General features: G+C 33.8%; 1 protein-coding gene across 1 annotated transcript; it reads right to left on the reverse strand.

Moving 5' to 3' along the window:
• Positions 1 to 952: 952 nt before the first annotated feature.
• Positions 953 to 12,031, reverse strand: LOC131932191 (cell adhesion molecule 1). Its single transcript, XM_059289068.1, has 10 exons — positions 11,911 to 12,031; positions 11,597 to 11,782; positions 9,877 to 10,062; positions 9,387 to 9,606; positions 9,034 to 9,101; positions 8,361 to 8,483; positions 7,478 to 7,588; positions 6,562 to 6,583; positions 5,407 to 5,491; positions 953 to 4,330 (listed from the first exon to the last, which is right to left on the reverse strand). The coding sequence occupies exons 1-10, from the start codon at positions 12,029 to 12,031 to the stop codon at positions 4,193 to 4,195; spliced, it is 1,260 nt and encodes a 419-aa protein (XP_059145051.1). The 3' UTR covers positions 953 to 4,192.
• Positions 12,032 to 21,388: the final 9,357 nt, after the last annotated feature.

Raw genomic sequence — 21,388 nt, forward strand, 5'->3', positions numbered from 1 at the left:
TTTTATGGTGAACATTATACATAAATCAGAATCAAAATCCTACACCAATTTATTTTTTAAATGTTATCTTTATCGAAAGTTAATCTTTAAACTTTTAACATAATGATAAGTATATTATGTCACCGAGATTTATATTATTTACTGTGATCATTCAAATTAAAGAAAATAAGGCTATAATTATTTGGTTAAAAACATACATGGATTGGGAAATTGAATAGCTTTATATTTGTTAAAACCGTGAAAAGAAAACAATCACATGAACTGTTTGTTAACTAAATGGAATTGTGTCCAACAATTTTTTTGGTAAACAGCAATAGTAAAGTTTAACATAAGATACACAGAGTATGAAAAAAGATACAAGAATCTAAAAGAGTAAAAAAAGCATGCCAAGAAATTATGGTACACTAGGGCTTACAGAAGGGGTATAGATAGTTGTACAAGTGTAGTGATACAGGTTAACAAAAATCAATAAATACCACAACCAAAATTTGGATGGTAAACAACAGAAAAGCCATGCATCGGCTACACTTCCCTGAAATTTTTTAAATATACAAAATATAATCTCAGGTATGCTTGTTTCATTTTGTTCACTTGAAAATCAGACGAAATGTTTTAAAAATATTTTAAAAGTTACCTATAGTTCTACCAGAGGATAACGATTTTTAAAAATTAATGTGACCATGTAAACATAACGCAAAAAAGGAAAAACAAAAATCTTTACTTAGAAAAAACATTACAAATACTAATATTATTTTATTTACAGCATTATAGGCAAACAAAACGGGTTCTGCTTAATTAGTTCCTTCCCCTGATAAAGAAAATAAAAGCTGGGGTAAACACAGTGCACAAGTTTATATTAAAGGTTAAATGAAATATTTCAGAAACTTGTATTTTCTTTATTGTTTATATCTTATTTTTCTGCTATAAAATTACTATAGAAATATTTAACATTTTTTTGAGCTTCACTTAACATTTCTTTTTTTGTTTGTTTACAAATTGCATAAAATTATAAATGGCAATTTCAAAGAATTCATGGCTGTAGAGTAATTTAAGAAATAGAAATTAATGAAAGGGTTGTTATAAAAGTAACAATAACATTATACCTTTTATAAGATTATTAATAAAATATATATATAACACAAAGTGTTTTCTAAAAAAAGTATACCTCCCACCCCACATTAAAGTAAACCATTAGTGGCTAGGATTATCAAAGGAATGTGTAGGACGTTTTAAGGCGTGTCAAACATTTTGAAAACAGTTTTCTTGTTTCTAAAATACTTTTTTTTTTACATGGGAATAAAGAGAAATCTTTAAAAACAATGTATAAGCATTGGAATATAAGTAACGTTTAAATTGCTTTGGTATCTTTAGCCTTGCACTGAAAGAGATGGTTAATAGGAATGTTGGAGATGGTTACAACTAAAGATGGAAACATCAGGCACACATTACGCCTTACAGGGTTTGATATTTTAACCAGTTATAGAAGAGGGTTCAGAAAGCTGGGTACCCCTTACAGGGTTCAATATTTTAACCAATTTTAGAAGAGGGTTCAGGCAATGGGGAATGTAGTTAAGGAAAAAAAATTCATTGGATTCATCAGGCACACAAATTTATGTTGCGATAATAAATACTTCAGCAAATATAACACACTGCACTGCTATTCTATTTGTCTAATTCACACCAAGCTTAGCTCTACACTGCAAACATTACCAATATAATCTAAATTACTTTTCTAAATATCAAACATCAAAATACTAACAATATAAATAATCTTTTTAAAAAAATGTGTTGACAAATTTTACACTTCTTTAACAACACTTGTATGGTTCAAACTAGTAGTTAAACACAAACTGAAACTTTTCCAAATATTAATGCGCCCTTTACTGTATTATGTAAACATATGACAGGATAAAATGTTTTACAAGTGGTTTGGTGAATGGCTATGCACTTGTTTTACACTCTACACAGAAAACCATTTCGATCCTATATACATTATTCACATGTTACTTATATTTACAGTATACAAAGTTACATAAACAAAAGATGCTCTGTAGAATATGAATTTTTTTTTTAACATAAAAGTCAGCAATGTTAGTCAGCATGCATTAGTTGTAGGTATGATTTATCATGGCAGCGTGAAGCAAAAAATTAAGTACAAAGTTCAGCACAGCACACGTGAGCTTCAGAAGCAAGAACATCCCTCACACACGAATTTCTTTTACACACTTAATCCCATAAACAAATTTTTTACACACTTAATCCATCACACACATTTCTTTAACACACTTACTTCCACACACTCATTAAAATTTCCACACATACACTAACAATCCTTTTACACAGTAAATTCCAGACACATCAACATTTCTTTTACACACTTAGGTTAAATCTTTAATGGTCAACAGCAGGTATGATTTAATAGACTATACAAAACATCTATGAAATCAAAAGTTAAACCTCAACTGGCTGATGCTCAAAATTTTCTTATGAATTAATGAAGAGTAACAGATAATATTGCTACTACCAAATGCTAAACAAATTTTATTTCATAGTTAATTTAATTAGTTTTTCATTTTCCCAGTATATTTACAAATACGCATTTATAAACTTACAAGCAATCCAACATATGAAAGCACACACAAGTATTCAATCAAGTGCACCATTGCAAGGACACACGTCTCACCAAACTATGACAGTTTTAAGCAATCATTCACACTGCATCAATTGTACATATTGGTTTGATTCATTAACTTTGCTGTTAAAGTAACACAATATTTTAGTTTATGCAACAATATGGAGTTCCTTTAATTTTATGTCAGTATTTAGGTACAAAAATGTGTGCATGTTTAAAAATAACATTTATATAAAAATACTTAAATAATAACTGATGAAATTTGTCCAAAGAACAAACGTAATATAATTTAGAAATATTATAGGCATATACTTTCCCATATTAAAGGCAGTTTATAGCTATGTTTACAATTTTATTACATACACAAATATTCTGCATACAATTTGTAATAAAACTATGACATTAAGTTTTTCATCATTATCTGGTAAACAAAATCAAATCCAGTTCAATGTAAAACAATTTAGAATTAAAAAATTTATGTGCAGAATTTAAGAAATGCTGTAATTTTTGTTTAGAGCCCTAATGTTTTAAATTTTTACTATACAAAAATGATCTCATCTGAAGTAGATGGAATGCAATACAAAAGAAAAATGAATCAAGACTAGGTATTCACTGTTTGTAACAAAAATAAATCAACACAAACATCATTTATATTTTTGTAAGGAAACCTTCATCCATGAACAAAGTATAATATAAATAATACATTTTAACATTTTAAAGCAAATTATTCTTATGCATTTATATAATATATTTTTGTATAAGTTGTATAGAAGAAAGTTCAGTTTCATAAAAAAAACAACTAGTAGTAGTGTTTTAACTGACAAGATGGCAGACCATACAGTGGTCTACACTGAAGGTCAGCAATTCATTACTATAACTGATCTCCTCTAAAGGAGACAGTATTGTTTCAGCTTGTTGAAAATGAGGTTGATTTATTGTGACAACAAGAGTGAAAAAATTTAAACATACAGGGACTTTGCATAACATAACGGTTGATAGTTCAGTTTGAGCTTCAGTTAAAGCAAAAAGAAAATTTAAAAATCATATTATGTTTCTTTCCATCAAATACTTCCTAGCATTTTCAAATGTAAAATAAAATTACAAATAAAAATATTTACAACCATTTTATCAGTAAGATTTGGTTAAAAATAGCAATCTTCAATATGTAATTAATTACTCAAGTGACATTTATTAAATTATTGCAAAGAAATTAAAATAATTAGAACTAGCTCTTGTTAAATTGGTATTGACATTAGATTAATTAATTAGTGTTAACTAAGCTCTGTTAGTCGTGATATGATAAAATTAGTTAAAAAAAAACCTTTTTACAGTAGTTACTGATATGAACTTCCACTAAACAGAGTTGAAATATCCACAACCTGTAGACATCACTAACACAGGTAACAAACTTTACCTTAATAACAGTAACTACACAACCATTTTAAAAAATTAAATGATCATAAATATGTATATGTAAAAAAAAACAACGCTAACTTTTCACAACCAATAAGTTCTCAAAATGAAAACCTCAGATCTATTGCATGGCTGACCTGTCTGTGATTACACCTGTGGCATCTGGATATCTGACGAGTAATCAGACGAGGTCTCTGTGATGGCCATTGGCTTACGGCTCCTGGGGCGGTTGTCGTATGTTAAGTCAGCGTACAGCAGGCCATCTTCATGTTTCTGGTCAAAAGACTGAAACAGATGATAGAAACAATTCATTTTCAATACAATTATTTGGTCAAAAGACTGAAACAGATGATAGAAACACTTCACTTTCAATACAATTATTTGGTTAAAAGACTGAAACAGATGATAGAAACACTTCACTTTCAATACAATTATTTGGTCAAAAGACTGAAACAGATGATAGAAACACTTCACTTTCAATACAATTATTTGGTCAAAAGACTGAAACAGATGATAGAAACACTTCACTTTCAATACAATTATTTGGTCAAAAGACTGAAACAGATGATAGAAACACTTCACTTTCAATACAATTTTTTGGTCAAAAGACTGAAACAGATGATAGAAACACTTCACTTTCAATACAATTATTTGGTTAAAAGACTGAAACAGATGATAGAAACACTTCACTTTCAATACAATTATTTGGTTAAAAGACTGAAACAGATGATAGAAACACTTCACTTTCAATACAATTTTTTGGTCAAAAGACTGAAATAGATAATAGAGAAAAAAAACCTAGATGACTGTCACATTTAGTTTTTAATGAATTTTTCCACAATAAATGTCAGGTACCCATTAGAGCTGGACAGACTCAATACATTCATAGCAAAAAAAAAAAAACAGCGCTAGGTCTAAACTCAAGTCTTTCTAATGTATAAATGAAGACACGCTCTTATTGGAGCTGGTATTCACAGTGTTAATTGGGGAACCAGCATAGAGTTTTGAATAGATATATGAGCGCCTAAAATGTTAATAAATAAGTGTGATAATGGAGTAGGGGAAATATGCAAAAAATGATGAGTTAGAAGTTTAACATCTAAGGAAAACCTTTTATATTATATAATAAATTATCAGAATGCGAAATCCTCAAGAATGAACATCTTTAGGAGTTGGATCTCAATATTCATCATGTAATTTTCAATTGGTAAGCATAAGAAGACAATGATTGGTTTTGATATTCTGTTTACAACTGTATTTGCAACACTTTTGTTTCCCCAATTATTTTACAAATAATTTCTGAAACAAAAGAAATTCAGAGCCTAAATAAATCAAAGGGAGGTAATGATGGGTAAACTTACACTGTTGAGACTTGGGTTGTTGAACTTCTTTTCATCAGCCACCAGGTCTGGCTGTGCATGCTGGAAACTCAGGTTGGTGTGGTTGCTGTTTGTGAAAAGGTATGATTTAAAATGGTGTGATTGCTGCTCATGAAAAGGTATGATTTAAAATGGCGTGATTGCTGCTCATGAAAAGGTATGATTTAAAATGGTGTGATTGCTGTTTGTGAAAAGGTATGATTTAAAATGGTGTGATTGCTGCTCATGAAAAGGTATGATTTAAAATGGCGTGATTGCTGCTCATGAAAAGGTATGATTTAAAATGGTGTGATTGCTGTTTGTGAAAAGGTATGATTTAAAATGGCGTGATTGCTGCTCATGAAAAGGTATGATTTAAAATGGTGTGATTGCTACTCATGAAAAGGTATGATTTAAAATGGTGTGATTGCTGCTCATGAAAAGGTATGATTTAAAATGGTGTGATTGCTGTTCATGAAAAGGTATGATTTAAAATGGTGTGATTGCTGTTTGTGAAAAGGTATGATTTAAAATGGTGTGATTGCTGTTCATGAAAAGGTATGATTTAAAATGGTGTGATTGCTGCTCATGAAAAGGTATGATTTAAAATGGTGTGATTGCTGCTCATGAAAAGGTATGATTTAAAATGGTGTGATTGCTGCTCATGAAAAGGTATGATTTAAAATGGTGTGGTTGCTGCTCATGAAAAGGTGTGATTTAAAATGGTGTGATTGCTGTTTGTGAAAAGGTATGATTTAAAATGGTGTGATTGCTGCTCATGAAAAGGTATGATTTAAAATGGTGTGATTGCTGTTTGTGAAAAGGTATGATTTAAAATGGTGTGATTGCTGCTCATGAAAAGGTATGATTTAAAATGGTGTGATTGCTGTTTGTGAAAAGGTTTGATTTAAAATGGTGTGATTGCTGCTCATGAAAAGGTATGATTTAAAATGGTGTGATTGCTGCTCATGAAAAGGTATTATTTAAAATGGTGTGACTGCTGCTCATTTAGGTTAATTTTTTGTTACCATATGCATAATGAAAATTTAAAGTCTCTTATGGTTTTTTCTTATTGAGACCATTAACTCCTGCTCCACTAGTATAACTTTTATTCCTAAAGTATTTCTACCTAAAATTGTAATATTCTATTAAACTTACTTATATGGTTTCTCTGGAGGTTCTGGAAAGAAATATTTGGGAGAAAATGTTAATCATGGGGGAGATAATTATTATTTATATTAAAATAAATTGTCTTTATCAAAAGTTAATCAACTATATTTTGACAAACACACTTCTTGTAAAATAGATAATACCTCTTAAACCTCATTAACCATTAATGTCCCGTAACGCCCGCTGCCGCCCGACACCGTTAATGTCCCGTAACGCCCGCTGCCGCCCGCTTACAATAAGCATAGAAAAATTAAATTTGTTTCATTAAAATTTGGCCTACAAATCCTAATTTTTAACTAAACAGGAAGTCGGATGGTTTCAGCATCCTTTTCCGGTCTTGTAATTTCAATGGCGCTTTTGAAAGATAAAAAATAATAGTTTCTTTCTATCTCGAAATTTTCGACTCATCTGTCGTATTTTTAGTAGATTTAATATTAAAAATAAAAAAAATTAATGCCTCTAAACGTATCTAGGCATGTATTTTATGAATTATATATGTTAAACATAACCAAATTGATATTTAACTGTTAAATTCGATGCATAGTTGTTAAGACAAAAATAAATAAAGTTGACTACCGAAAATGACCTGTTTTGAATTTTCTCAGACATTTTTTATTTTTATACTGTACTTTTACCGAATATAATATATTCTATTTAATACTGTTGGAAAGCCAGGTTTATTCCCAACATTAAGCAGTACTTTTTATCTTAATTTTCAATTTCATTTAGACAAAAACAAATATTTTGTGAAACTATTCACTTGATCATACAGAGTTATGCTCCTTACATTGGGCCGTCATGGGTGGAGTTTTGGTAGAATGAATGGGACATTAATGGTTAAAACCTCTAAATTCTAATATTTGAATAAAACTATTGAAACTAACAATAGGTGTAGTAATCTCACCTTCAATAGTTTTCTTAGGTTGTCGCTTCCTCCAGCAGACCACTCCCACTATAATCAGTACAATGATGATGACACACCCAACACTCACACACACAGCAATAATGATTGTGTCTAGGTACAAAATAAGGGTACAGTTAATATAAGAGACTACTTCAATAACCTGTAATATGTATACCAAAGGTAAAACAACATTGTGACAAAAATAAAATGCAGCTTAAATAGTTAAAAAAAAAACAACTAAGAATCAAATGAAAATATTCACAATTTGATGTATAAAAATCTAGTTGAATTCTCCGTATCAACACATTAGATTAGAATGAATAGCTTTAATTCCATACATAATTTGTAGCATAAAATATTTGCCTTCTATAAAGACCTAATCAAACATGAGAGAAAATTACATCCTCATCAGAAACAATTCACTTTATTAAAAATTCTCTTGAGAAGCTACCCAGATTTTCATAACATAATTATTAAAAATGTTTTAGTTTTAAAAACTCTTTTAAATATAAAATATACAGCTGCATACACAAATGGCTTAAGAACCAATGATACACCCACAGGGGCACATTTAAGGTTTCCAACAGTGTGGCCGAATGGTAGAGTGTTTGATTACTGGCCCAAAGGTCTTGAGTTCGGATCTTGGTTCAGACTCATGACTGTAGGACATCCCTGAGTCCACTGAGCCCCAATGGGTAGTGACTCACATTAGGCAAACTAATTCGGCTGGGTATAGTGCTGCCCACAATTTCCCTTCAAGTGCCGAGGTCATTGAAACAGATAAACTCTACTTCATCTGTCCCATGAGTCTTGGGCTCGCACGTTGAAAAGATGATGATCAGCATGCAAACATAAAGTGCTACAAACAAGAGGTTCTACTCACTGGTCTGGCTGTTATCAGCTGACTGAGACTCAGGACTTGCCCCCCCAGGGGCTGTGGTGACACTTGTGGAAGTTCTTGCAGTTGTTGATGTCTTTGTTGTAGCCTTGGTTGTGGTTGTAGCCACTGGACATTTTATCAAATAGAAAAAAAACTTTACTAGAGTGTATTCAAGCAGTTTCTCTCAGACCATAGAAAAAAAATATTAGGGAGTATTCAAGTCATTTTGACCAGAACATAGAAAAAAAACACTATTCAAGCAATTTTTCCCCAGCACATAGTAATAAAATTAGGAGCAACTTAGGACCAGTCTTTAGCAGCTAAAAGTTGTTGCAAAACATAACTCTTTAATTTCCCAATGTAGAACAACTAATTTAAAAAGCCAGAGAAAGAAAACTGAACAAGAAGATACTGAATTATCTTATCTATAACTATATTAGAAGCAGAAAATGGAACCAATATAATTGCTAAGATACTTGAGGCAGTACAAATTAAAACTTTATCAGTGTTTAGAATTCAAATACAATCACAATCATACTGAAAGATACTAAATTGTCCTATCTATGACTATATGACTATGAGAAACAGAAAATGAAACTAATATTTGTCTAAGATACTTGAAGCAGTACAAATTAAAACTGTTTTAGAATTCAAATGCAATGACAAACATACTTACCAACATTGACATTGACCTCACGGCTTGTCGAATACGAGACTCCCAATACAACATTTGAGGCTGTACAACTGAGAGTAAAAACATTATGAAGCAATTACACTTTGTAGAAAGATTTTTAAAATTTGACATAAAAGAAATATTGCCAACAAATTATAATCATGTAAATTGAACCACAGCGATGAAAAGCTATTATCAATCATTTAATGAAAAAGAGTGTGACTCAAAACATGTTAAGTAGGCGTGAAAATGCCACTAAAGTTTATAAACTAGCAATAACAGTAACCCGGGGAAAAAAATAAAATTTTTCTGTCCATAGTGTTACAACCAGAAAAGCAAATGCACAAATTACTTACTTGTATGTACCATCATCCTGGTCAAGTCTAAGATTAGTCAGAACAAGTTTAGAGACATCTCCATCCTGTATGCCAGTTAATGTCCTGTTGACGTCATCCTCTTTAGTCCAGGTGTAGCTGGGTTTAGGATTACCATCAGCATAACAGGTGAGTGTTGTTGTACCACCTTCATAGCTCATAGACTGTGGAGCACTGTTGACAGTAATGTCAGATACGCCATCTGTAAAATATACATTTCTTGTTTGTAAAATGTTCAGAAAAGTATAAATTCAACCTATAATTTTAGGACTAAAAGGGAAATTTTAAAATTTAAAAAGCCTGAAATCCATACTTATATTTTTCAATTTTTCTTGGGTAAGTTAATACTATTTACAAAATAAAATTAAAATAAAACTGTAAATGTGTAAACTCTATTTCACCCGCCTGTGGGCCAAAAGGTCAGAAAGGAAACTTGACTAGAATTCTATATAGCAAATGCTTTATTACATACACAGTATGGAGATGGGATCTGTCTGACTGCAGAAGTTAACACTGGTACAATCAGGTTGTGTCACTGGGAAGTCTGTGTTCACAACATAGCAGGCCAGGCTTAGGTTCTGAAAGGTTCTGTTGGCGACTAGACTTGTCCTACTCTCCCAGCGTTCTGTACAAGGGTCATCACCTGACTGCAGGCTCACTGGACAAAAAATAAATATTTGAAAATACATTAACTAGATAAGAAAGTATTGAAAATAAGTGTTTTATAAAAGGTTATTCATTCACAGTAAAAATAAACCGGGAGTGATCTCCCCTAAACTTTCTCGAATATTCTAATATAAAACAACAGGGGATGGTAACTGGGGATATAGTTATGATTTTTAATCCATTTTAAATACTGAAACTTTTAAAAATAGAATAGAATCTCAGTAAAAAACAATTGCGCAGCAAGCGAACGCCTAATAAAGGTGTGTATAATAGTGCGCAATAGTATTAGTACTTTAAAAATTTACATTAGTTTTTTGAGAAATCGGAAGTAACGTAAATTACTACTTCCGGTCAACGGAAATTACTCAAAATTTAACAGAAGGTAGAGAATTAGATCTTTTACTTACATGTGAAATTTCATTTATCTATCTGAAATAGTACTCAAGTTATAGGCTTTTGAAAAATTCAAAGTAGAAAAAGTACCACTTCCGGTTGTCGGAAATCGCTCAAAAGTTGATACGGATCTACGATTTTGATATAATACTTATATATGAAATTTCATCAACCTAGCTGTAACGGTACTCAAGTTATCGTGTTTACACACGGACACACAGACACACACACACACAGACATACGGACAAGATTGCAAAATTATGTTTTTCCGTATCAGTGAGGTGTAAAACGTCGAGATTTGTAAAAATCTCGATTTTTTTTTTTGCACGATTACAATACTTTCTCTATACTATGTATATACGAGAAAGTAAAAAAAAAACAAAGAAAGAAAGAAAAAATAAACCGGGAGTGATTTCCCCTAAACTTTCTCGAATATTCTTATATAAAATAACAGGGGATGGGAACTCGGGCTATAGACATGATTTTTAATCCATGTTAAATACTTAAAGTTTTAAAAATAGAATAAAATCTCGTAGACAAATTAATTGCACACCAAGTGAACGCGAAATAAAAAAGCGCATAATAGTGCGCAATATTATTATTACTTTTAAAATTTACATTAGTTTTTTGAGAAATCGGAAGTAGCGTAAAGTACTACTTCCAGTCAACGGAAATGACTCAAAATTTAATAGAAGGTAGAGAATTAGATCTTTTACTTACGTATGAAATTTCATTTATCTATCTGAAATAGTACTCAAGTTATAGGCTTTTGAAAAATTCAAAGTAGAAAAAGTACCACTTCCGGTTGTCGGAAATCGCTCAAAAGTTGATACGGATCTACGATTTTGATATAATACTTATATATGAAATTTCATCAACCTAGCTGTAACGGTACTCAAGTTATCGTGTTTACACACGGACACACACAGACATACGGACAAGATTGCAAAATTATGTTTTTCCGTATCAGTGAGATGCAAAACGTCGAGATTTGCAAAAAATCTCGATTTTTTTTTTTTGCACGATTACAAGACTTTCTCTATACTTCGTATATACGAGAAAGTAAAAAAGAATATGGAACAGAATATTAAAAAAAAAACTATATTCACAAAATGTGCATTTAATTTTTTACCAGACTTAGTAGTGACTTGTGGGTTAATGGATGCGGTAACCTCCACTCCATTACTGTAATACTTCCACTGTATTGATCCTTTGCCTGGTCGACCCCAATTAGCATTACATGTGATATTTGCTAATGATCCCTCAGGGACTCCATTCTGTGATGCTCCACTTGCAAAGGATGGCGACTTAGGAGGAACTATCAAAAACAAATTTTGTAGGTAAGTTTAAAGGCTCTAAGAACAGTCTGACATTAACATTATTTTAGTAATATATGTGGCAAATAACATCTACATTTTTTTCTAAGAATGGTGTTGATGCAATTACCTTTAATATACAAAGGTGTGGAATTATTTTTAAAACTGGAACTGCCTGTTTCAGTATTAATATATGTAACTGAGCAGAAATAGGTTCCTTCATCACTACACTGTGTATTTTGAATTATCATTGTCATACTCGTGGTATTATATGTAGCTACAGAGAGACGACTGTGATAATCAGCAAGTCCTGTCACAGCACCACCTATATAGGAGTAGAATGATTTCAACCCCGATCCAGAATTAAAAGTAATTGTTAGGGCTAAAATTGTTTCTTTGGCACCAGGAATCCAAGTACACTGTAAGCTGGCATTGGTGCCTTTAACCACACTGGCAGATGGAGAAAATGTTCCAGTCAGGTCCAAAGAATTTACACATGAAACAACTGCAATAGAAATAATTTGGAAATTAAAAAAAAAAGATAAATAGTGGTACAGAAAAGTAAGGATTTGAATTTAACAAATGAAACAAGCCAACAACGTCTACAACTACTCTCGGTCTGTTACACTTAAACAAATATTATGGAAAATAATGCCTGATCAATAGTGGTAGTGAACCCATGAACTAATTAAACTGTTAAGTATGTTATATTACCAAAAAACGAATAGCATATCAAAATACTTTTGTTCTGAATAAAACTATATGGAAAAATACAGCAGCACTGTCCTGTGGCAAACAAAATCTTGCATTGAATTTTAAAGTTTACTAAGCGTAATATCTACGTAAATATTTGGTATGATGTGTGTAATGCCTTGGTTAATCTTAAAAAAATCCTCACTAAAATGATATAAAATGATAATATCTATTCACAGCTTTTGGGTAACAGTACCATATCTAATTGTTTACAATAAAATTAGCCTGAATCAAATGTACATTTTTAGTCATTAGGTAATTAGTGTAATATTTAAGAACCTGAATGCGCTATAGACAATGAATTTTTGTTTTAGTTTTTGATAATTTAATCTAGTCAAAAATCTTTTTTTTTTACTCTTGAAAATAGTATGTTCATGTCAGTTAAGATTGTCATGATAATAGGTAAAGTATGAAACTCATAATTGCAAGGCCGTTATGTTTGTATTGTCACAAGTATCTCCAACACATGATACTATACTATAAATTAACTTACATGAACTCACAATGGCCCCAAAACTGAGTCCACCACAATTTCAAAAAGCAATTGCCCAAGCTATGATGTATGCTGATAATTTAAGTCAATGCGAACTCAGTGAACCCTCGACAGTGTAGGGATTTTTCTCCCACTGACGATCTCATGCTATTTAATTGGAACTGTTCTAATGCTTATATTATGTTTTTTACCTTCTCTAATTAAAACACATTCATAAAAGAAATAAGTAGGACTAGATCTAGATCTAATCCTAGTGTTTTCTTAATGCTTTTGAGGGTTTCGGTTGTGTTTATAATTCTTCTTCTTCTTCTTCTTCGTTCTTAATTATTAGTGTTGAAGGGGATCGAGATTTATCTGCCAGTGGGTTTGAACTCGAGACTTTGTTCGAATTTATCAACCATGAGCTTTTTGCCGACTCGACCACGCCTCCAACACAATTAAGCGGTACGTGTCAACTGGTTATGCGCCATTGAGGCCATTGACTCCGATTTCAGCCTGCTTTTCTTTTTGGATTTGCTTCCATAGCCTTTGTCCAACCAAGAACAAACTACAAGGCAGCAGTTGTTTAATTTTGGAGTTGTCTCTCGTAGAAGAGTGGCTGTCCCCAGCTAACGAGCCTCATCTGCCCGAGGGTTCGAACTCGAGACTTTTCGGTTTAGCAACCATGAGCTTTACCGACTCGACCACGCCGACCCTACGTGTTTATAATAAAATACGCTCAACTAGAGGTGAACGTGAAGCAGGGAATAAAATAAAAGGTAATCTATCGTTTTAGGTGCGTAAAATCGGCAGAGGCTAGTAAAGTTGCCTCATTGTTAGGGCTTTAGACCTAATAGACGTATATTGTGATATATTTGTGTTAAATATTATAGATAACTGAATAATAAACCAAAATCAATGGCTAAATATATCAAAATTCAGGGGAAACTACTCTAACTTACAGATGGCCGTTTTTTTATAATAGAGTAAATCTTGCTCACTTGCTCGCAAACACTGCTGTTTAAAGTTAATTTCTGGCTTATATTGATATATTTTTTTAGTATTGCTCACTACCCACTCACTAACAACAATATGGAGTACAGACCAGATGCAGCATGATTTTTCATCTTAGTTCCAGTGACCTTCTTAGAATTACTTTTAATAATTTTATCATGAGCAAAATGGCGGGTTTTCACGTTATAAATTTAAAAGGTGTCATTAAAAATAATAAAACTTTTTAAATATCAAACCGGGGAGTATAAAAATGAACTGGAGTATGTAGAACTATTAGATCTAGGTTTATCAGTTTATGAAAAAAAAATCAAATATTGCAAACCACTTTTTTATAAATCATTTATAAAAAAGTTGCTACGAGGTGGGGCGGGTTAGTCTAGTCCTCATAGTCACCTTTTGCAAGGATTTCAATATTAATTTGAGATTGCGAAATAAAAAAAAAATCAGGGAGAAACTAGATTTAGGCGGGTTAAAATACCGATAGGTAAATTAGGCTATATCGATAGCTAGATTACCAGGCTTAAGAGATGTAAGTTTCATTTGAATAACTGCATTCTTTTAGATTACCTTTTCCGTGTTTTTGATAAATAGTTAACTGAAAATATCAGTGGAAAATTTGGACTACAAAAATTGTGGTTTGAAAGTCCGCCGAAATTCCGAATCTTAATCTACATTTAATCTTGATCTAGCACCGTCAGACCTAGCGCAATCGACCAATCGAAAAGAAATGCGCATATTCGAGTGTTCATTTGACCTAAGTACAGTAGTTGTCAATTTAAATTTAAATACGAATAAGTGGAATGAGCATGTCGCCCCTTTCTGTAGAAGACATTTCCTAATTTTTAAAACTTCGTAAAAAATTGAAACTCGGCGGAAAAAATCGGCGAAAATTAAATCAGCGGAGGAAAATTGCAACTGAAACGGAAAAATCGGATTTCCGCTAAAATTCGGAAAAGTCACATCCCTGTAAATGACAACCAAATTTATATATTCTTTTTTTAAACAACGTGACCGCTATTAGGTGATCACTAATGAGGAACTATGGTGCATAGTCAAAAAGTCGCACTGGATTTGCGGTTTGCCTTTGCTTTAAACGAAAGAGTGATATAACAAGTGTTGTTATGGAGAGTAATTTATTTTAAAACGAACTTAAAACTTCAAAATTAGCGCCTAATGTATTAAATATGGATGTCTATCATTCAGTGGTCATGTTTAAATTGAAAATTGGGTAAATTTTAGATTTAGTAAGAAAATCTAGGCCTAAATATATTTTATTTAGCCATTGATTGTGGTTTATTATTCAGTTATCTTTAATATTTGACACAAATATATCACAATATATTTCCATTAAAGCCTTAACAATGAGGCAACTTTTTCGCACATTACTAGCTTCGGACGATTTTACCCGCCTAAAACAAAAGATTACCAAAATAAAAATCAAAGTGACCACTCGGAAAAAGATTTTTTGCCCCAGTGTCTCCACTTGGACGGCAGTGCATGTGCAGTGACCTTAATAGCCGAGCTAGGGTTATGGCTAGGGTTAAAGTTCTGCGGTTGTAAACACACGCATGCGCAGTACCATCAAAAACATCTACGCTAAGGCAAGTCGTAATTTCTCTCCCAGAGCCAGCATTAGGAATACACTGGGCCTAGGGCCAACCTTCCGTGCGGGGCCTGCTTTTTTCCATTATATAAATAGCCTATATATATAGGCTTATCTATAAGCTAATGCAAAACTTTCCAGTTTAACATCAGATGTTCACCTCTCCCATGTTTTAAACTCCAAGGTTCTGTTTTTTTTCTTTTTTTGCTAAGATATTAAATTACTTTTTACAGTTATGTAATCCATACTAAATGTACTAAAGAAAATTCAATCAATTGCCAGAAAATTAGAACAATAAAGTGGTTTTAATTGTTTGTTAATGACTAATAGTTAATATAAGTCATACGTTTGAAATCTATCTAAAAAAGAGTGTTAGTAAGCACATAATTGTAGACAAATTACAAAATCAACAAAACTAAAGTAATTAAAGTTGTAAAAAAATGAAAAAGATTGATTGCTTTTGGACTTAGCTGGTTATGAATCATGAAAACAAACTCTACAAATGTAGTTTTTAACCTCACCAAAGTATCAGATACAAATTGAAAGACCGCGTTCATTAGGGGAATATCAATGAATACTAAATCACTACCCTTCATTGCCTACAACGATTCCCCTTCCTCCATAAAAGTTGTGCAACGAGGATGATTCACTAAGACGATTGAATAAAACAATTAGGATGAATTCTGTAAAAAATCACTCTGTCTTGGAACGGATGAATACTTACTAAATACTTAGGATGACACAACCATAGCAACATTTACTTTCTTCCCAAAAAAATAATAAATCACTCTGTTTAATGCCCCATTGATGTAGATCCCCCATGCCCCCCCCCCCCAGAGTTTATTCCAGGTATCTCTTTCCGAAGAAAGTCTAGCACCCTTCTGAACGAGCAGTGTTTATTCCAGACTTTTTTCTCTGGGGGGGGGGTAGAATTTTTTCGGAGGGGCTTTAACTGCCCCCCCCCCCCCCCCCCCCGAAGAGATGCCTGGAAGAAACTCTGCGAACGAGGTGGAGTTTATCCCACCCCCCCCCCCCCGAAAAATATGTGCACCCCGGAGAAAATTTTTTGGAAGAAACACTGCTTCCCACTGTTTTAGTATCAAATTACTGCCTTTCACAGTTCAATTACTACTACTAGACTAGATCTAGAGATCTATTTTCTAGACTTACAATCTACATCTACACTCTACTACTAGACCTAGATCCACTCTTACTAGATCTAGAGTCTTTTTAGCGACGAGATAATCTAGATTCTACTCTTCAACTTTTAACACACTGACTTGGACTTGACTTCACTTGACGCAGAAGTTTACAAACACGGATACGATTAGATTTAGAGTTTTAGAGGGATCCAACTTACCTAAAGCAGCAATTATTACTAATCTGTTCATTTTGAAAACAATATAAATGATGCAAAAACAAAGTCACCATTAAAAATTAACGATCTGATTACAAACAGAATTTTAATTCCATGATAAACTGACAGACAACATTAATGAAAAGAGACATGGGCCATATTGAACATTACTTCCGTATTCATTTTTCCCAGCAGCCCTTGCTGTGGACTCGTGTTCCCATTAGCCCACTCAAATGTTTTGTTGTTTTTCTGACTAAGCAAGGCCCTCGTCTAGGTTACATATTGTAGATCTAGTTCCTAGAGCGTAGCCCAGCGTAGGACTAAAAATTTAGACGTTTTAGAATATTAATTCAAATTTTAAAATGAAGCCAGTTTTTAAAAAGTAACCCTACCTGCTTACCTGAAATAAAATGGCGAAAAGAGTAGGTCTGTAAAATAAAACACAAAACTAGCGATAAAATAAATTTTATAACAATAAAATTAAAATTCCCAAAGAATACGCTCTAAGCTCTAGCTAGAGCAAGGGTTCCCAACCCCGTGCCCGCGGGCGCCATGGCGCCCGCCAAATGATTCGTATGTGCCTGCCTCTCACTATTCGACAGAGACAGAATTTTGTTCATAAACAATATTGAAAGGTTGAAGGGGATGGAAATCGAAAATTTGAGGAGGGGGGGTGCAAATCGAAAATTCGAGGGGGGGGGGGGGTGCAAGTCGAAAGTTTGAGGGGGCGGGGGTGCAAATCGAAAGTTTTATCCCCGGGTGACGGGAAGGGTCGTTACGCCTCTGGCATTAGTTTGTCGATTTAAAATAGGTGGTGCCCGCCAACCTACCGATATTTTAGAATGTGCTCTAGAGTAAAAAAAAGGTTGGGAACACCTGCTCTAGAGTTTAAGCGGTCCGTGTTTTTTTTACGATTTTAACTCCCCTTCCTCTTCGTCACACTGTGACAAAAGACCCCCCCCCCCCCTCCCACAGAGACTATGAGTATGTTGGGTGCACTGAAAAAAAGTACAGAAAAAAAGTCAAAATATGTTGAGAATTGTTAAAAAAAATATGTTTTTAGTAACATATTTTTACACTGTTAAAGCCTTTTTTTTTTTAAGTAATAATCTGACTTTGATCTTCACACTAAGTATTATAAGATGTACAAAAGATAATTATTTACACAGCCTCAAAATTCGTTGCATATTTTCTTTCAATACCTGGTAGAAAAACTAATTATAAAAGGAACGTAGGCACATCGTTGTGTTTTGTGGCTTTTTTCCCGTAGGGCTTTCGTCTCTCGGCATAGTATGTCCACATTGTGTATTGTTTACGTTTTGCTTCAACGAGAGCCGTTGTACTGTGTCTGCTTTTTAGCTTGATCCGATGCTTTGTGATGTAATGAGGACGATAAATCGGGGCAGTAAAGTTGGCTGAATTATTGTTGCGAGGAGTTGAGGACTACAAATCATATGAACTAGATCTAGATCTCAGGGGCGTAGCGAGGGGGGGGGGGGCGGGGGGTACGGACCGCACCGGGTGACACCATTTAGGGGGGTGACACCAAGGCAAAAAATAGCAAAATATATAGAGAAAAACTCGAGGGGGGGTGCAAATCGAATGTTTGAGGGGGGGGGGTGCAAATCGAAAACTCGAGGGGGGGGGGTGCAAATCGAAAGTTTGAGGGGGGGTGCAAATCGAAAATTTGAAAGTTTGTCCCTGGGAAGGGTTTCTATGCCTCTGGGGGGGGGGGGGGGGGGGGGGTGACACCATTAAGTGCCGCACCGGGTGACACCCGACCTCGCTACGCCACTGCTAGATCTTTCGACCATTTCACGTTCTTCAAAGTTTGTATTTTAAAAACAAGATGAAAATTTTGAAAACTTAGTGGGTTGGAACACTTTATTGAATTCTATAACAGAATTAAAACCTAAATACTTCAGACTTAAAATTTTACAATACATTTATTAATCGAATGTTGATTTGCACTTTCTAAATACTTAAATGCAAATACACATCAGTGACTTCTTTTTCCTTTGACATTTTTCCTGTGACATTCTTCCCGCTTCAATCCTATTTTACGACCAAAGCCTGAAATCGGCCAAGGTGGAACTGGGAATTTAGCATCTGAATAATTGTTTAGCATATTAGTACCTTAAGATGGGTCGGCGTGATCGAGTCCGTAATGCTCTCGACGTGGTCGAGTCGGTAAAGCATATGATTGCTTCTTCTTTTCTTCTTCGTTCTTAATTTTTAGTGTTGGGAGGGATCGAGTCTTATCTGCCAGAGGGTTTGAACTCGAGACTATCAACCATGAACTTTGCCGAATAGGATTGCTAAACCGATTAGTCTCGAGTACGAACCCTCGGGCAGATGAGACAACTCCAAAAATCAAACAAATGCTGCCTTGTAGTTTGATATTGGTCATGTAAAAAAATCCAAAAAGAAAAGCAGTAGACACGTATACTTAATTGTGTTGGAGAGAATCTCTTCCAACATTTAAAAAATAAAGAACGAAGAAAAGTTTGCAAAGTAATTCTCCTCCATGGGACGGCGTGACTTAACGATAGAGCGCTTGACTGCTGGCCCGAGAGTCTCGAATCCGGGTTCAAATCAGTAAAACTTCCCTGAGTCCACCCAACTCACGTTAGGAAAATAAAAGCGGCTGTGCATAGTGCTGACCACGCTATCCCTTCATATTCCTGTCTCTGAAGCAGATGAACTCTACTTCATCTGCCCCGAACGGTAAATGAGGATGATGATGATGAATTCTCCCCCAGTAATCTTTGTCTGCTTCATAGTTTATTCCACCAATAGCAAGGATATCGTAGTCACAACATCCACAAGAATTGACTGAACTACCTTTTTTTTTCAGCGTACGGCGTGGTCGGATTGTAGAGCACACGACTGCCATCCCGAAAATGTTGAGTTTGAATCCCGGGTTCAAACAGGTAGAACGTAGTCCACTTAGCTCTGATGGGCACCTGACTCACGTTAGGGAAAGTAAAGGCGGTTAGGCATAGTGCTGGCCACACTATCCCTTCAATGGCTGAGGTAGCTAAAACAGGCGAACTCTACTTCACCTGCACAATGAACCTTCAGGTTCGAAAGCATACTTACACTCTTTTTCACACACTAAGGCCTACGCATATGTTTGAATTGTTATTTTCAGGCATCTGGTTTGGGACTTTCCAAAGCCTGGGTCGACTAAAAGTCAGCCTTGCACCAGTACATCAAATATTGGCCACGGATTTCCCGGCACTTAGGGTAGTGACCGGTCAAAATAACACATAGACTGGCTATTTCCACAACATCGGATACTGGCAACACGCATCGACCGATGTTTGAAATGGCTGACCTATTCGGGAACTGGCCGAAATTCGTGGTTTGGTTAGTTATTGCATGCTCTATCGATTGCAAGGTCTTATAAAGCTTTTATATTTATATTCTGTTAAATGGTGTATGTAAAAACTAAGCATATTAAATAAATACAATTCAATAACAAAACTCAATGGTTACATATTATTTCTTTATTCTATTGTAATATCATTAATATTTAATGTACATATTTAAAGCCATTTAAATTCATTAAACACTATATATAATTGGATGCCCTTAACTCCAGACATTTGATCCTCTACATTAATCCCTTAGATTTAAAGCCAAGACACTTAATCCTAAAAAATTAAAGTCTATAAAAATGATAAATTCAGCGAAAAATTCAACTGACATTCAAATAATTATTTTCATTTAGACATCACAAAAATTTAATCAATTAAAATAAATATTTTAATACATTAATAATATTTAAATCCTTACATTAACCTTAATCCTAACCCTTTGACAGAAGCATTCTATAATGCTTCATAAAGGTTGAAGTGTCAGCGGATTAAATACATAGGGATTAAATGACTAGGGGATTACAATACGAGGATTAATTATCTAGGAATTAAGTGACCAGATACCATGAGATTAATAAAACATTACACGGATAACGATGGCGGAAGCTTTAAAGCAAAGATTGCCAATCACAGACTCGTTCAATGTTTGTCCTTCCTTGATTCCATTGATCTTCCATTGATCTTCTCTCTAGATCCTCCCAGTCCTGGTTGTCAGAGCCAAATTATTTTGGAAATAATTGTACAGCCCACCGTTCTATTCATATAGCTGTATTAGAACTCAACCTTCCGGGCGTAATGTCTAAAATTATAATTTAACTTCCTTTTATGAACGAGAAATTGTTATATCAAAATATTTATTTTTAAAATGTTGCTGTGCCTAACAGTGAAATCTTGTTCCAGTTGGATCTGAGTCTCAAAGTTAAGACCAGAGTTTCTTCTAGGCATCTCTTCGAAAAAATTTTACCGCCTGCCCCCCCCCCCCCCCCCCCCGAACGAAATATAATTTGTATAATTTATATAGAAAAT

This window comes from Physella acuta, unplaced genomic scaffold (assembly GCF_028476545.2).
Source record: "Physella acuta isolate Inbredline_101_S28 unplaced genomic scaffold, ASM2847654v3 ptg002108l, whole genome shotgun sequence".
NCBI classification, from domain to species: Eukaryota; Metazoa; Mollusca; class Gastropoda; family Physidae; genus Physella; species Physella acuta.

Coding starts and splice junctions, on each gene's coding strand:
- LOC131932191 (XM_059289068.1), bottom strand. CDS start 12,031: ATGATAATTCAAAATACACAGTGTAGTGATGAAGGAACCTATTTCTGC. Junction 11,783..11,910: donor CACACCTTTGTATATTAAAG/GTAATTGCATCA, acceptor TGTTTTTGATAG/TTCCTCCTAAGTCGCCATCC. Junction 5,492..6,561: donor CCTCCAGAGAAACCATATAA/GTAAGTTTAATA, acceptor TTTCACAAACAG/CAACCACACCAACCTGAGTT.